The sequence below is a fragment of the Eupeodes corollae genome, chromosome 2 (genome assembly GCF_945859685.1).
Source record: "Eupeodes corollae chromosome 2, idEupCoro1.1, whole genome shotgun sequence".
In the NCBI taxonomy this organism is placed as follows: Eukaryota; Metazoa; Arthropoda; class Insecta; order Diptera; family Syrphidae; genus Eupeodes; species Eupeodes corollae.
Genome location: NC_079148.1, coordinates 157,703,317 through 157,721,946, shown reverse-complemented (window position 1 = coordinate 157,721,946; position 18,630 = coordinate 157,703,317). Strand labels below are relative to the sequence as shown.

General features: G+C 32.9%; 1 protein-coding gene across 1 annotated transcript in view; it reads left to right on the top strand.

Annotated features, from left to right (window-relative positions):
- The window catches only part of LOC129944010 (protein bric-a-brac 2), a 38,410-nt gene extending 20,283 nt beyond the window's left edge, over positions 1 to 18,127 (top strand). Inside the window, exons 2-4 of the mRNA XM_056053134.1 lie at positions 16,077 to 16,137; positions 16,335 to 16,780; positions 16,902 to 18,127. Of these exons, the coding sequence (XP_055909109.1) occupies positions 16,077 to 16,137; positions 16,335 to 16,780; positions 16,902 to 17,768 (1,374 nt within the window). The 3' untranslated portion in view covers positions 17,769 to 18,127. The remainder of the gene's footprint in view (positions 1 to 16,076; positions 16,138 to 16,334; positions 16,781 to 16,901) is intronic.
- Positions 18,128 to 18,630: the final 503 nt, after the last annotated feature.

Sequence of the window (18,630 nt, the reverse complement as noted above, 5' to 3'; positions counted from 1 at the left end):
TTGAGAATTTGAATGTTCATTTTATCGAAAATCCCATTTGGGTACTTTCATGAAATCCTCTAACTGTGATATCATTATAACAAATATCATGGTTAACAAAACTTTGACGGTTTATAGACATTTTGTTTAAATTTAAATTTAAAAGCACTATCTCATTTTTTTGAGATATAACCTTTTAAAATTGGAAGAAAACAAATACATTTGGCTTTTGAAAACTATGAAAATTAATGAAACAGTTTTTCTGTAAACTTCTAATATGAATTAAATAACATTTTATGAAAAGTTAACTACTAGATGAAATAATACGTTAATTTTTTGGCCACTAGGGTTTTTTTTATTAATGGGAGTTTTTGTATTTGGAGATTTTGGTACTGGAGATTTCGATTCATGGTGAATTGCTAAACTTTGTTTAATAGCCATACAAGTTTTATTCAGAGTGACTTAATGGGACCTTGTTGATTTTTGAAGTTTTCAGGATGCCACAACACAAATAGCTGTCAGTTTTAAAACCTTCGTTGTTAAGTAATATCAATTGAATGAAGTAATGTGTCATTTTTAAGATTAATTTGGAAGCACCACAGATATTTCATGGATTGATGTGGGTTACAATTAAAGAGAGAACGAGTAAGGTGGCTTATAATCCTTTTTTTTTAAATGTCTATCTGTTTATGCATTTAAGATTGCTTATCCTTGTAGGACCAAAATTCAATTAAACTTACACAAAAGCATTATTTATAAATCATGAGCTGAACACAGCAGATGATAAGCTCTTTCATATGTATGTGTGTACATATATAAATTTTCCTGCTGAAATGATAGTTACCTTAAGAACATAAGAATATCTACTAAGGAATCATTAAAAAGGACGAAAATCACATTTCAACAAGTGTTGAATATTGTTATTAAATTGTAATATTTTTTAGAAGAAAATAAAAGGCCAATAGGTCTACGGAAAAGGACAGGAAGAAACCTAAAAGAAGTCTAGAAAACCTCGAAAAATTAAAATCTTCCCATTTCTGCGTAAACCTTGTATCCAACAAATTTATACTTTTGAATTCCGAAAAACATTTTACGATGGTAGATAATTTGTTCACGAATGATTTACGCCTATTTTCTGAATTTCGATCGAAAGTGAATTGAAATCACTTTTCAATTTTACGTGAAATGAAATTGCAGTTCTTCAATTCGATTGATTTCGAAAACTTCGAAATTGCTTCGAACTGTCAAGACTGAAGGATCTTCCATTCTGTTTTGTTTCTAAAGTAAAATGTTTGCTGTTTTGAAGATGAATGCAATATTATTGGCAAATTTAAGTGAAAAAAGGAAACAGAATTCAAGAGTTTGGATTGAATTTACCTGACACAATGTAAGAGTGTGAAAATTGTGTAGAGTTGTTCTAATAAATAGAGTAAATTCTTGATTTCTTTCTTTTAAGCATTCATTCATAATTTTAGATTAAGCAAAGAGGCATGATGGTTAGTGTGTTGGACTGTCATGCCAGAGGTCTTGGGTTTGATCCCTGCCTATGCTATCTAAAGTCTTTTCAAGGGTACTGTCTCTTGCGAGGAATTGACAAATTCTCCAAGAGTAACTCTTGCTATAAAAAAGTGCTTTCTCAAATTAGCCGTTCGGGTTCGGCATATAAATTGTAGGTCCCCTCCATTGTTGCGCCACCCAATTTATTTATTTAAAGACGCTTTTTTATATGTTCTAAAGAAAATTAAACCTTTTCTAATACCTTCATCGATTCCTTCAATTCAAAAACTTGCTGCAACCCTCCGATTTCGAGCACATGGAAGCTATCAAAGATCAATTCACACAAATAAAATATATGATTTGAATGCGTTAAAAAAATGTTACAAACCGAAACACAGAACATCCATTTGTATGTTCGAAAATACAATTCACGATAACATATTGTGGAACACCCAAATTCACTTTCGCAAAGTATATTCACAATAAGTGAAATGCACGGTTTTGAAATTGCAATAACTTTAGGAAAATAATTATTTTTAATCAATAGTGCGAGGGTTAGAAAAAAAGGGAAGGATTTAGAAGAGATGTCAGTGTACATTTGCCTTCAAGATTTGAATATAAAAATTGGAGGGAAAACAAGTTGGGTAAAGCATTCCACATTCTTGATGTACAGCTGAAAATAAAACTCTGCTAGGCAGTATATTTTAATATGAGTTCTAGATGATGAGCAATGATAGAAGTTCAAGCATAACGGTAGAATTTTTTGATGGTTGAAATGCAAAAATCTCGATTGGGCATTGCTTATAATAATATCGATAAAAAGAAAAATATTAAAATGTAGGTTATAATTCCTTCGCTTATCATTTTTAGAACTATTTCGGATTCTGCCCAAAATATTTTATCTTGCAACAAGGGTAAGTAGTGAAAAATTTTTGGAGATATACGAACGTGACTCAAACACAAATGCACCTGTAAGTTTCGATTCCGTCTGTAACTTTTCAATGGTTTAGCGAATGATTTAGCAGTTTATCGTATCGCTTAGGCATTTTATATTTTTAAAGTTTGATTACAATGTTTTGCCAAGGGATAAGATGCTTAACCTTTCCTCGATAAGTAAGGAAGGCAACGTGGATGCATCTTTTGATTTACTTGCAAAAGATGAAAAAATAGACATGTGACTGCATCACAGTGATAAGTTACTTGAAGATATCCTGTAGGCTAAAACAACACAAATACACACCAAGACAATCACACAACGCTTCATCCTTATACATATTTAAAACATAATATTGTGGAAAAGATTCATTAAATTTTATCTAATATGCAAGCTACATGAAACATGATGCACAACCAAAGCCTGAGCTCCTAAATGTATTTACATAACTACATACACATATATTCTTTCTAACATACGTATAAATGTAGAGATTGTCTTTATAGGTATGTATATATTCCATAAGGGTACATTTCCTGTACCGCGTCCTGCAAATGCAACTGCAAACTGCAACACTGCAGCAGCAGCAGTAACAGCCTAGCCTACAGCATCATCATCGTCGTCGTCGTCGCCGCCGTCATTGTATCGTCCTGTAGGCTTTTTAATAATATTTTCAATTACTAAGTAAAATAATTCAAGCGAAGCTCTCTGTTCATTATTGATATGAAAGTGAGTGAAAACCTAGTAAAAGATCTACGAGTTGCATCGTGAGGCAGGGGCCTCTGCGATGCCATGCTATATGTGTGTTTACATTAACTTAATACGTGGTGGGGGTTATAAAGCGAAAAAAGAATTTAAAAAAAAGAAAATAGAAAAAAAATAAAGGATGCAATATAAAAGGCGAAACATTCAGATATTTATAGAAAAGAAAGGCTGGAGGACGAGATACAAACATACTATATTCTCGTTCCTTGAATTGTGTTTCTTTTCTGCCTCCAGTATATATAAGAGTATATTATAAAATAAAAAAGTAACGTCTGCAGGCTTTTCAGAGGGTAAAGTAGCGACAGAACACAATTAAAAATTTAACAATTTTATATGAAGCACGTTAATGTAAACATTAACCATCAGAGCTATGAAGCTTTCTATATGTATAGATGAGTGGGTGAGGGGGTAGAGGAGATGATGATGGGGAACTCCCCAGATATATACTTGTAGGCTCCTCTTATTTAAATGGTATAGTGCTGCATTTTCTCAAGAAGTTTTTTTTTAATATTTTTTTTTATTTTTCAAGAAGGACATTAAAGATCAGAGCCCAGGGGCTGTGGCACAACAAATGCAGTAATAAGCATCAAGCTATAAGAACCAATGTTTTGTGTCTTATTTTCGTAACAGCAGCGCACAATAAAGAAACAGTAATGTTATGGCTTATGGTGGACGAAACAAAAAGGCACTGTACGTACAATGTACCCTAACATATGTATACTCAATACTCTATAGAAGAAGGGGTAGAAAATAAATTTTGAATAGAAGTAAACAAGACTGCATCAGTCAGTATAGTAGTACGGTCGGTCGGTCGGTAGAACATATTATATAAGATGTCACCCGTGTCAGCCGTCATTATGTTGGGCGTTAAAAGCAAAGCGAGTAGCAGAGCGTGTAGCTTTTTCGCTTTTCGCTTTTGGCTGCTTTAGGTACTACTACTACTACAATACTGCTTCTGCTTCTGCTACTACTATACTACTTCTACTCTGTTGTTGACTGTTTACTGCCTGGGCGTCTATTCAAAAAAATTTAATGGCATTTTAAATAAGAAATTACACCCGATGTGAATTTTACATGAATCCACTGAATATGTCCTTAAAATGTTTGGATGTTACTGCTGCCGATGTTGGATGCTGGTTTTGGTGCAGCTGCTTTATACCTACCAGAATATATATGTATATCTATAAGTTAGTGTTGGTGTTGATGTTTTGATGTTTGTTGCGACTAAACTCACATAGAATATAACGTAGCGCACGGAACATAGCGTTGCGTTAGGAAATTGGGAGGGCAGGTTCCATGAATACCTTTGGATTTTCTAAGTAACACTCATTTAATATTTATAACACTCTAAATATTAAATATTATTCGAGGAAATGAGACCATCGTCATCGTCGTCCTCCTCCTCATTCCTCGTTTAGCTGGCATAGGTACCTTCCTATAGATATAGTGGCTGTTGTATCGTTTCTTCAGCACCCTTGTGTCACCATTACCGTCACGTCACTGTCACCATCACCGTGTTCATCATCGCATAGATTTATATAATTTTAGTAGCTTAAACTAAGCAATGAACTATGCATACCTACATAAGTATGAAAGTGTAGATAAAGACACTGCATCTAGTACTTCTACCTACTTGCATATTAAATGCGTGACAGAGTTGGTGAATAAATAAATACGGAGTGAAAACATCACAAATATGCATGTGTTTTATTTATAATTGTTCGTAAATAATGAGTAATGAATGAAAGGATCAATGTTCTTCTATCTATTGAAAAATGTCTTCAAAAGAATTTTAATCATGTTCCTTATATGTATCCATTTGAATGTATCTGTTTTACTTCGCTTGAATGGCGCCCAACGTGGAATTTTAATTAAATTTATGTTGTAAGGAGATATCAAATTTAGAGGATTATTCCATAATGCCTTCTTAAAATTTAAATTTCTTTTTATTTCGATGGTATTTTACTTTTATTATCGAAAAATTGTGGGATAGCTTAGAAGAAACTGCGTGGAGATAATTATTTTCACTTACGAAAAAAAGTAGTGTTCAATAAATGAATTTTTGGGGTCCTACATAAGTTGCCTTAAAGAAGTCAAATTTTATAAAATAAAAAGATCATCAATTTCTACACATTGTTTTTCTTCGGTAAATGGCGCCCAACACGAGATCAGAACAAGATAATACAAAAAAAGAAAAAAATCAGGGTCCTTTTACACGCCCAACTAATTTTTTTAATTGCACCTAACCGATACAAAAACTATATATGAAACTAAACTACTTTTTTTCTAAATGGCGCCCAACACAAGATCTGCATAAGTTGAAAAGAAGGAAGTAATGACGCAAATTTGCTATTGTCTCTTCGTTGGATATATTAGTTGACCAAATTCTTCTCGACAAAAACAATTTCTATTAAAAATTACTACTTTTTCCTAAAATGGCGCCCAACACGAGATCTGCATAAGTGAACAACAAAAGTAAAAATTCATTTTCTAAGGGCGATATTTTAGAATGCACATTTTCGGACCAAGATCATACTGACATAAAACCTTAAAATAACACCAAATTTTTTTTTCTTAAATGGCGCCCAACACGAGATCTGAATAAATTGGATATGAGAAGTAACAATGTGATGCATTTTTTACCGACTTTATTTCAAAAGATATGTTCTCTGACCAGTTTCTTATTTAAATACAAAATTTGTATGACATTTTACTACTTTTACCTTAAATGGCGCCCAACACGAAATATGAATAAGTAGAAGAAGAGTGATAGAAATGTACTTTCTAAAAATTTTACTTCAAAAGGCATATTATGTGACTAAATTCATATATCCCTCAAACTTTCTACACAAATTAACTACTTTTTCTTTAAATGGCGCCCAACACGAGATCTGAAATAAAGATGTAATTTTTTGACGGAGTTATTTTTCGTGTTTTGTTCTGCACCAAAACGTCTATTCCCGATAGATAGGAATGAAACTTACAAATACATGTATTAGGTCACCCCTCCCTGCCATAATAGAGCAATTATTTTCGACCCAACTGTTGTTGAATTTACCACCACCAACTGCAAATTATATGCACTTATAAAACCAAAAATAAAACAAATTCGTTACAATTTTAACTCGGGCGTATAGATATTGAAAACAAAAATTATAATATCTACCACCACAGTGAATTGCAGTGATTTACATGGTCTACTGGATCCTTCTTCGCATTCGCACAACAACTTTTCAAAAGAAGAAAACAAAAAGAAGTCTAAATCAAGAAGCTACCAAGTTCCAGAAAAAATTAAGACAAGACAAAAACCTCCTCAAATAGTAGGTAGATGGGTAGGATAGCATAGATACTATAGATATAGATATTAAAGTAAAAGAAAGAAGAAGGAAAAAGGTAAACACGATGATGTATTGTTGCAAGAAACACAATGAAATATCGTACAAAGTTGTGTAGCTCTATCTTGTAGCAGCAGCACTATACCGCTACTGTATCTATCTAGTATTATTTTTTTGTGATTTTCTACACAACATCACAAGTACTCCGGGAATGCCATATAGATACATTTAGATTACAAAGTACTCTTGTAATGTTACTATACTTCTGGGTATATGCTGTTGCTCTAACAGTCATTATTCTATGAATAATTCATTCGACCGACATGCATATTTTATTTGAAATTCGTGCAATAAAATACTATTAAATATTTAGTTGTATTATACTACATAAAGTTGTTGTTGTTGTTTGTTGTTGTAGAGATAGGTACGTAGGTATATATTAAGGGTTCTCGCTAGCTTACTCGCTTCCTGGGCTTAGGCATCGGGAACGGGCTAAAGGGGGTGCCGCCATAGTGTAGTATAGTATATGGAACCATCATCAGCAGCGTAAAAACGAAGACGAGTTGCTGTTTAGTATACATCACCTCTACATTCTACAGAACTCGGTGGCAGAAGCGCAGCACAGCGACTCAACCAACCCCACCTTCAACTCCACCCGCACCGGGACCCTCTAACAAAACAAGAGAAATTATATTTTATGTATTTTTGTATAAATTAATCACGTTTGCAAATTGCGCTCCGCTCATACCTCCCGTCCCACCATCTTGCAGCCATATGCCATACCCCACCCACTTTATCCATCTTTTCGTCCTCATCCTCACTCTCTCACGATTATTTGGTGGGATTTCGTCTTACAGCCAAAGAGCTACTAGTACTGCTACTAGATACCAGTAGCGCCGCTTTCGCCTGCTTGACTTATAATTTTTATTTTATATTTTTTTTTTATTTTTGTTCTGACTTTCTTCAAAGGCAGCAACGAAGACGCAGAAAAAAACATTCCGTGTCCCGTTTTGTATTTGGGGATGGGAATGGGTATGGGGATGAGGGTGGGGGTGGTGCATTTCTACAATCATCACACATACATAAACATATATTTAAATAAATATCTATGTACATATCCATAGGTAGGCAGGTATATATTTTTGTTCGCTTCACAGTAAATGTTCCATGTTTAATGAGAGGGACAAGTTATTGCAGAGCCAGAGAATACGAGTGTAAGGAGTAAGACGTGGGGAAATTCATTTTGACGGTGCCGTTTAAATTAATTATTTATTACGATTCTTATAAAATTAATGAATGGAATGAGAACGGAAAAAGGGAATATTATTGAACGAACGAACGAGTCAGGCTCCGAACATACATAATATCTTCTGTGTGAGAAAGAGTCTTTATTTATTTATTTTTTTGTTTTGTTTCTTTTTCTGTTCATTTTTATTATTATACATATACGTATATATATATATAAAGTATAGTTTATGGCTTAGCGAATATAAAATAAAATGAAAATACGGCCACCCTGGCGGCATAGATTATACAGTGGATTGTTTAATCTTTAAACATGGTTTAATTTGTTCGTCTGCTTTTTTAATATGTGGTCATTTAAATGTCATCATTTGTTTTTATTTTTATTTGTAATGTTTTACTATATTTTTCATCTTCTCTTATTTCCTTTAACTTATTTTATTTTTGGTTTTTGTATCAAGACTTAGTTTTATTATAAAATATTTCACTGTAAGCAGCGTCTCAAGTATAGTGGCAAGTTTTTGTACAGCAGGCGACTTGGTGGTGGTGGTACGCTTTGTGGTTTTCGGATGTAGAAATTAAGAATTTACTGTTTGGATAGAAAACAGGGCGAGAAATCGATAAAACCTCAATGAAATGGTATTTTATTGCTTTGAGAATGTCTTTAAACTCCAACCCTTTTTATTTCTTCCTACCTACCTACCAACCAGAGTTGCTGGTGATATTTTTTTTGTGTCCACCATCAAGTCCATATAGAGTTGGTGTTATTAAATAACTCAAATAGACAAAAGGGGTGAGGGTGAGTGCCGAGGTTAACGAATTACCTTCCTGCAATATTGCTGTATCTCTAAAAATGAAGGATAATTTCGACGACGACGATGGTGGATGACGGATGTCGGACGACGACGGATAGCCGGAGACGATAGAAAGGATGTAACAGTTGTAATTTTTTTAGTTTTATTATTGTGTAATATCTAAGTGTATTTGTGTAGAACTTTGATTAATTTTTGATTAAACCACATTTTTTGTGTGTGTGTTTTATATTGGATGAACTTGAAGTAAGTAAAACTAGGATATGTTAAAAAATGGGGACATAGCTAAAATGGATTTGTCTGAAGTAACAAAGTACTCGTCCAATTTTAGAAAACTTTTTATGACCTTATCAGAAGTTCAATTATTTTACTTGAAAGTTTAAGATAGCTGGCAGACTATCGCGCTGTGTTGTAGTCTTGCTTTGGCAAAAACATATAATATTTCAAACCCCGAAATCACAATATTTTTTATTCAATAATGGATTTGAAAATTATTTTTTTTAGCTTTTAGATGTCTGCTTAAATGTATATGACCATAGAAACAAGCAACATTAGTCGCGATTTATTATCAAAATGATCAAATCGTGATCAGATTCCTATATCACCAAACAATTTTCTCTTTGCAGCTTCGCAAAAAAAAATATTATCCTTCAATGTAAAATTGCAAAGGGTTTTTAAGAAATTTTCAAAGTGAAAAGATTTCTGACTTTTCAATTTTGCAGACCCTAATTGAAAATTGAAAAGAAAAAGTGTTCTACCAATTTAAAATACAACTTTGCAATAAATTCTCATTTTGAAAATTTTTAAAGAAAAACATAGATTGTGTTTATTAAGACCAAATATACTCGTACGTTGAAAAAATTAGTTAGTCAATTTCTGTCATAGTAGCGTCACATATCAAGCTACATAAGGAAATCGTCCTTGGGAAAAATAGAGGAATAATTTTGTGTCCAGCAATTGGTTTTAGAGAGAAATTCATCATTGAAAATATTTGACAATCGATAAAATTCTCTGCAGACGGCTGCTTTACTTTTTCCGTAAATAGATGCATCACAGTGTTATTGGGCTCCATTTCCAGAACAATAAAGTGTTCACAAAAGTTATTGCAAGGGACTTAAGTACATATTTCTGTTGCTATTAAATTTTAGTATATTTCCAATTTTATAAAACACAAATTCGATGGTTCTTTTCGTTAATTGAAAACTCTTTTTTGTCGAAAAATCATTTCCAATATCGAAGTTAATTCTTAGTTTCAGCTTCTTTGTTTTCTAAATATTTTTTTCAAAAAGATGCACGTAGATTAAAAAAAATATTCCACTGAAGGATGGCTACTATGTCGTTGGATTAAAAAACCTTCACAAAATCAGACATTTTTTTAAAAAGAGATGAATTTTCGCAATAGCCTTAAAATTAAAAATTCATGCTCTTTTTAAATTCGATAAAATTAAAACAAAAATTACTTCTTCATTTTCAAAAATGTTACTATTTTTTTCTTTTTAATTATTTTTCAAAAAATTTTCAAAACAAACTATTATTTGCAAAGGCAAATGTCTCTTTAATTTTTCCACTAAAAAGCTTTTTAAAATTCTAAATATATTTGCAAATTTTATTATTTGCTGAAACAAAAACAAAAAATACTTTGCAAAATAACAAAACTTTTCTTTTTTCAGAACAGATTTTAACAAATTTGAATAAATGCATGATATGATCGGTGCCGTGAATTAAGTCCAAAGCAAATAAGACCAACTATCTCAAATAGGGCTTATTATACACAAGTGAAATAACACAAATTTCCAGTAGTTGGTCTTATGACATTTTGGCAAAGTGAAATAAGGCCAAATTATTTTAAGAAATGAGACCAAATTATTTTCACGTTGAGGCATGATGGGACGGGGGGATGCTGTCCCACTGTACCCCTGCATGGACATACTATGAGATTTGGGGTAGAGGCGATATTTTCTTTCTATTTATGGCAATCCATACTTTTGAAAGTGAAATACAAATTCGGGTTATTTCACTTTGCTTAAGGGGGTATTCTGGTCTAGAGACATGAATTTTAGGTAATTTTTGAAGTGCTGTAGAAAAAAGCATGCAACAATTTTACCATCAATTTTTTTATACATTATTTATTCACATTACAAGCACACAAAAAAAAATAAAAAAGTAAAAAAAAATTAAAATTCCGTTAGTTATCAGCTGATGGAGTGGTGCGTTTTAAAAATTTGGTGCGTGACCATACCCACGATTTTAACTCTCCTAGAAATCTGAAATCAAAAACTAAAAAAGATTATTAATCTACAATAATGTCGCAATGTCTGGAACTACGGAAAAGTTACAAACATTTTTTTTTACAAAATGGCGGCTGTCTAAAGAAAAATACAAAAATTTAACATTTTTTTGAACATTCTTCGATTTGTTAAAAATAGTAAAAATGAAAATTTGGGGATGGCCATAGTTCTGGACGTAGACAAGTCCCTAAAGAAGACTATCTTAAAATTTCAAGTAAATCGGTTCGGCAGAACCTAAAAAATCGTGGGTATCAGATTCAAAAAGACAGTTCTGAGAAAAACGCGTTTAGAGTACCCCATTATGTCTTTTGTTCTATTAGTTGCAGCCCAACTGATTTGCATGGCTGCTCAGCAAAATGCTTATTTCTTCGAAAATAATTTGAATTTGGGAAAATCCTCTCGTAGACATATTCTTAAATAGTTAAACTATGAAAATATGAAAAGAAAAAAAAATCGTTTTTTTTAATTTCTAGACCAGAATACCCCCTTAAGTGAAATAAGACCCACTGTTGGAAATTGGCTATAATTCATTTTACAAAAGTGGAATATTGGACCTTGTTTCACTTGGCTTTATTTCTCGGCGCCGATAAGAACTGGATCACTGTGAAAATAAAACAAGGCTATAATATTTTGCAAACAAACCGGAATCGCAATATTATAAGTTCAAAAAGCACTTTTTAGCTTATAGTCTTTGCTCATTCTTTTTAACACAAAAAAGGTATTTGTGAAGAGCAGAAAAATTTAAAACTACACAGATATATTTTTAACAACTTATTGCTAAAATAAAATGAAAAACAATAAATTTGTGATTATTATGTTGTTTCTTCCCTGAAAAAATAATGGTACTCTTAATGGTAAAAATATTTCAAATTCTTTGAGTATTTTGTACTGGCGCTCTTATTATTAATAACTGTCTCCACTGTCTAATTCACCAATTCTGCATATGTCTCGCCTATTTTTTGATTTTACAATTTCCGATCCGACGCTTTAGGATGCCCCATAAGTTTTCAATTGGGTTTAGGGGTGCTTCTGCTCCCTCATGAACTCCTATTTGATTGGCAACTCCTCTTTAGTTAATGTTAGCATAAATCAATTTAAGATGTGGACATAATCCACATCGCACATCTTATCTTTGATCCAAAATATTGGACCTACCCCATATGCTGAAAAGTACCCTTAAATCGTTATATTCCCACCCACCGTGCTTATGCTTAAGTTAAGACATGACAATAGCTTTTAAGGCTTTTTGTGTTACTAGCAAATTTTAACAACTAAGTTGTCTTTTTTATTGAAAATGTAGCTTACGATAAAATGGCGGGAAGGGCTCGATTTTTCCATCGGAAGTAAACAAATTGATCTTCGTTTTATCCGACCACAAACATTTGTCCAATAAGAACAGTATAAGTGATTGTTTGCAAAGGGATAAGTGATTATTTGCCAATGTTTATAAATAAATTGGGTGGCGCAACAGTCCGTTGAGAACTAGGGCCTAATGACTAACAACTCTCAACCGTTCCTCTGTGCGAGTAATGTTGTCATGAATAAAGGGGACCTACAGTTTATATGCCGAATCCGAACGGCTTATTTGAGAAAGCACTTTTTTCATGACAAGAGTTACTCTTGGAGAATTTGTCAGTTCCTCGCAAGAGGCAGTACCCATGAAAAGACTTAAGATGGCATAGGGAAGGATCGAACCCAAGACCTCTAGCATGATAGTCCAACGCACTAACCATCATGCCACGGGTACTACAAAATGTTTGCTAGTTAAAAAATGGCACTTTTTGTGGACTTCATCCAGGAAGACTTGCTCCTATAAGTTGGTTTCTTGTTGCTCTAGCTGTCACTGATCCGTTTAATTCATTTTTGAGTTTTCTTAACGAAAGAAATGGTTTCTACTTACATATTCTTACCAATAGTGGAGCAAAACGCAAAGAAGTTTATCTTTTTCTTCATCTTGTTTCGAACAGTTATAAAGATTTTTGCAATTTCAACCATCGTTTTTCCAGCTTGTCTTAGGGGCCTTGCACATGAGAGCGAACAACGATTGAACGTATAGACGAACAAACGTGATTTTACACATTTCAAAAAGTCAATTTCAAACAAAAAACATATTTAACTTATAAGAAACCAATTGACATTTATATTAGGATTATAAAATTTGTATTTTGTTCTATAAAACAACACAATTTTGTATAAACAATTTGGTAGTAAAGAATTGCAGTGCGGTCGCGTTCCACATACCATCCACACTGCAACAGATAAATTGTTCGCGCTCAACTTAACCTCAAAATTATACCACTCTTGTTTTGTTTGTTAAAAAGGGTAATTACAAATTGACAATTCGTCGCTGTCTGCGAATAGAAATAAAGCTCATGTTAAAGAAAAGTCAAAATATGCGAACATCCACAGTTCGCAGTTTGTAGTTCGTGGCTCATGTGCAGGATGCTTTAGTTTTTTCATCACTTTGTGTCCAAAGGGAGTATATAATATAATCCCCGAACCATTTTTTCTTAAGTTTTAGATGATTTTTAAAAATGTTGTTATGTATCGAGTATAAAACATCTGACAAACTTATAAACAAACTCAAAACGCATATTTGCTTACAAAAAAATTACAGTCAAAGTTGGTTGTTTCTATTATTTTTCCAGACGGAATCATCATTAGCCTTGAACTTTTTATCGCTAAGTTAAAACAAAAAGTTGTGTCCATAAAACAATTTTGTCATTTGAGGGCATTATTAGGTACGATTAAAGTATAGAAAGACTAAAGCCAAAAAATACTTAATTCCTGACAAAAATATTGCGTATCCAAAATGATGAGAACACTTGTTTTTATTTATATATTTTTTCCAATACTGTATATCGATATGGATCCACTACAAACATTAAGCATTAATTATTATTTAACAAACGCTTAGTCTATACTTAAAGTTACAAGTTACAATATCTCCCATAACTACATATTAAATGCATGTTATTTGCAGAAAGTAACTTTTTTTTATATAAAAGTGAATGAAGAAGAAGACAAAAAAAAATCAATTTTCAACTGACCACATAAACAACAATAAAACAATAACTTGAAGGAAATCACCAAACGCCTCCTTCCTTCGTCTATTTCGAAGGGTACCTTAGCCTAGCCTAGTGCCTATATTAGAACTTGCGTGACTCTACAATAGATGTAAATATATTCCTATAATAATTAATAACCCCATGACATTTTTGCTTTACGCAACAAAACAGCGACAATTAATTCGTACTTGTAGAAACTATACTTGTGCGCATCTACGTGCAATTTGCATTTTTTTTTTTTTTTTTAATTTTATTAACTTATTCTTCTTCATTAAACTTTAACTTAATGTATATTTATTGAATATAGTAGTTCATGCGTAAAATTTATAAACTCAATTTATTATTGCATGCGATAATTTGAATGCGAAAACGAATAAACATCAAGGTTTTTCACTTTTAACTATAAAGTTATTTATTATTATTTTTTTTAAATGAATTTTATTTGTGTCAAAGTGTAATTATTGTCATTTCAGCCTTAAGCCCTTTTATATGCTTATACAAAAATCTACATATGTACTGTGCATGTGCAGTGCTGTCGCCTTCATCAATATTCAATTTGTTGTTGGTCATGCATAGCTATAAACATTTAAAATTAAAAAAAAAGAAAAACAAATACTCTATAACTGCTATTTTTTTTGTATATTTAATTTCATACAAAAATGTCAGCAATAGTTTAAGGTCTAAACGTTGAACACATCCGAAAATAATAAAATGTTATTTCCATATATCATGCAAGTCGTATAAAGAATAAGTTAAAAGACAGAAGAATTAAGTTCAACATAGCGTTTTGCATGTTTTTTGCAAAAAAAAAGAATTAAAATATCCCTGGGCATAGGTAGAGTTACCTCTGATGCCTTGTTCCAAAATAGTTGGAGTAAAAATGCCAAGTCAGCCGAAATGCCAGAAGGAGTAGAAGGAGATTCAACACTCATTTTTTCACTGCACACAAATGTGATTCTATTCATTTTTCACTTAAAACCCCAAACCACTCTCCCACCCAACATATCAACATAAACTACCCTCTGGCAACCCTTTTTTTTGTGTTATTTTTGTTTTTTGTTGCAGCTCCATCAGAGTATTAAGAAATTATATTTCGTGATTGCAGATACTTTTGAATTTACTTATTACGACAGTTTTATTTCGAAATTCCCTCCCCTCTCTCCCTCTTTCTTGTTCTATAGTCTATAAGGTACATTGTAATTTCCATTTCCAGGACTTTGTATTCTTAATTTGTACATTAACAACCAAAAAAGTAAAAAAAAGAAAAATTACAAAAAAGTTTGCATTCAAAAAATTAATTTAAAAGCGCTAAGAAAAAAACGGCGACAGAACAGCTTGCGGCAGGATGTAATTGGATTCTTTTTCGTTTTGGTTTTTTGTTTAGTCTTTTTATATTTATTCTACTTTATATTGTCTTTATGGAGAGAATAAGATATTTTTAAGAAAGCCAATAGAGAATGAAAATAAAAAAGAACAGTTTTATAGCTTTCCTTTGTAGACATGTCATATTGTTTGGAAAAGTGATTCTTATTTTTGTTATCCTGGTAGACGTCGAGGTTAGGTTATGGGGGGTACCTTTTTAGAATAAGTTGACTTTCATTAACCCTAAAAAACTAGACTTTTAAGTCTTAGTCATATTCGGGTGCAGAATAGAATAGAGGATATAAATGTTTTCCAAATGACATCAAGTTGCGGAAATGTCAGAAAAAAAGCAGCAAATATGACCAATTCGAAAACCCTGTGGAAGTCTTATTTGATGGTTTCAAGGGAGTCATTAGGCAAATAAAAGAAGAATAATGAGTGATTACGACTTGATAATAGACAGAGGTTTTTATGTCATATTTCTTAAGCCACTCTGTGCTAAGTGGTTACAAGTTTTCAGGACATTTCTGAAAGCAAAATCGAATAATTATTACCTTCTTTATTTCAATGATGACTTGCTCTTACTAGAAAAATGACTTGTAACTTCACTTAAGGAAATATTGAGAGTTTAAAAAATGTCATAGATCATCTTAAGCCTCCGATTTTAACCTTTTTCAGGCAACACTCTAAAATATCTTTTACTCAAAACTACAAACTATAATTCTTATTATTTGTATAAATATCCATCTTGGATCTCTAGACTAAACTTGATTATTTTGTTTTTGCTTTTTTAGGCTAAGCTGATTGAAGGAGCACATCCCTGGATGAGTGGTGCTGGATCCTCATCAGTTGCTGGTAAGTTAATTAGTCAACTTAAGTTTTTAATTGGTCCTAGTTTTTTGTTTGAAATTGTTCAAAACGTTTCTTCTTGCTTTGATATTTGTTACTTGTCCTTGATTTTGACAATTTTCCATTATTTCACTTTTATTTCAATCTTATTCTTTAAATGATTTTCCTTTTCTCTTTTCCTTTCTTTCATTTGCATCTAATAGATAGCTATCAATATCAATTACAATCAATGTGGCAGAAATGTTGGAACACCAACCAACAGAGCCTCGTTCAACAGTTGCGCTTTCGTGAACGTGGGCCTTTAAAATCGTGGCGACCCGAATCAATGGCCGAGGCTATTTTTAGTGTTTTAAAAGAAGGCCTCTCATTGTCACAAGCAGCCCGAAAATATGACATCCCGTATCCGACTTTTGTTTTGTATGCCAATCGAGTTCATAATATGTTGGGACCATCGCTAGATGGCGGGACAGATCCTCGACCCAAAGCACGAGGGCGTCCGCAAAGAATTCTACTGGGAATGTGGCCGGAAGAGTTGATTCGATCGGTCATAAAAGCAGTCGTTTTTCGTGATTATCGCGAGATCAAAGAAGAGACAGTGCAGATGTATGCAAATGGTGGAGGAGGTGGAGCAGCTGCAACAGCTCATTCGGTAAGTTTCAAATCTGATTTAGTTTTTTTTTTCTATTTTTTAAAAAAGCTAACCTTTAAATGAACCAATTTTTAAAATTTAAAATGTTTGTATTTTTTTTTTTTTTTTTTTTGTTTAACAGTCACAATATGGAATGCCAGGAACTCCCACAAACGGCTCTTCATCCAATGGTTATCACAACAAACTAGGATCACATCCTTCGGATGCAGCAAGTCCTCTATCAACCATGGCAGAAACCCTCCGTCGTCAGATCCAAATGTCACAGCAATCGCCGTCACCGTCACTCAATATGTACAAGTCACCAGCCTTCCTGCAAAGATCCGAAATGGAAGACCCGATGTCTAAGAGAAGTTCTTCCGAACATCATTTGGGAAACGCTAAGATGCCGGACAATTTACCCGACCTCAGTGCCCTGGGTCTAATGGGAATTCCTGGTCTCAATGTCATTCCTCAAGGTCGTGCACAGCACCAGATGCCCCATCAACAACAGCCGCAACATCACCAGCAAAATTCCTCCTATTCAAGTCGAGAACTGAAAGAGAGCATGCAGCAGCACATGTCAAATGCAATGTCACAAGCCGCCGCTGTTGCCGCAGCATCAAGACCGCAGCTACCCTACGGCCAGCAACGAAGTGGCAGCTCAAATAGCAGTAGTAGTTCCCAGCAAAAGCCCACAAGCAGTTCACCCTTCTCCCTTAATTTCAAGTCAAAAGGTGACCCCTCACCCTACAAGTTTCCCGATAAACGTATGTTAGAAGGTCTCACTCCCGGCATAGATTTTGAGGCTATTGCCAATGGTTTGCTGCAAAAATCGCACAAGGCCTCACCCCGTTTCGAAGACTTCTTTCCCGGCCCCGATGTAAGTGAACTATTCGCGGCGAATTCAGCCTCCGAAGCCGCTGCCGCTGGCTACCCTATGAAAGATCATCCCATAGCCAAGATAAAGCTGGAACAACAGCATCACAGTTCCGACAACCATGAGGAATAAATTCCAAACCGATCACAGACTGTTTTTTTGTTTTCATTCTAGTTGGTTAAAAATAAAAGATTTCTAAAATCTTCATTAATATAAAGCTATTTTTTATTATAAGAGTGTCTGCGCAATATTTAAACCTTAGATACAATATCTTTTCCTATACTATATACATACATACATTATACATCCATAAAAACAAAGCTGTGTACGTGTAAAAGATATATACTGATACTTTTCTCTGTGTAGAATTTTGGAAGCAAACTTAGTTTATTAAACGTGTTTTTTAGACTTAACTTTACAATATAATGTATACTCTACCATTAAGGCTTATATAATATAATTAAAAATTTACTTTTAAGAAATAAAAAAAACATAAATCATAACATTAACAACAAAAACAACAACAACACAAAAAAGATACAAAATAAAATCAATAAACTAATTATAATATAAAAAAAAAATATTTAAAAAAGCAAGAATAAAGTTTCCCTTGGTTTATTTTTTAAAAATCACACTTGGGAAAGAACACCCAACGATTAATTTATATATAAATCTTTGTAAATATTGTAAATTAAAAAAAAACAGCTATGTATAATTTAATTATGAGTAAGAAAGAAAATAAATCTATTACAATTTTTTAGTTAATCATAACAAAGTGGTGTTTTTATTTGGAAGAGAATTATTTTTGTCAGCAGCGATTTGAAAAAAAAATGTTTTCAAAACTTGGGATTGGAACTTTTTATGTGTCATATAATGGAAAAAATTGTAGTTGCAAGAGGACGACGAAGCTTGCATTTGAAAGTAAGTATCTTACCAGTGCAATGTGATCACTAAAAACAAAACATAAGAATGAAGAATTCAGAAGAAATAAATC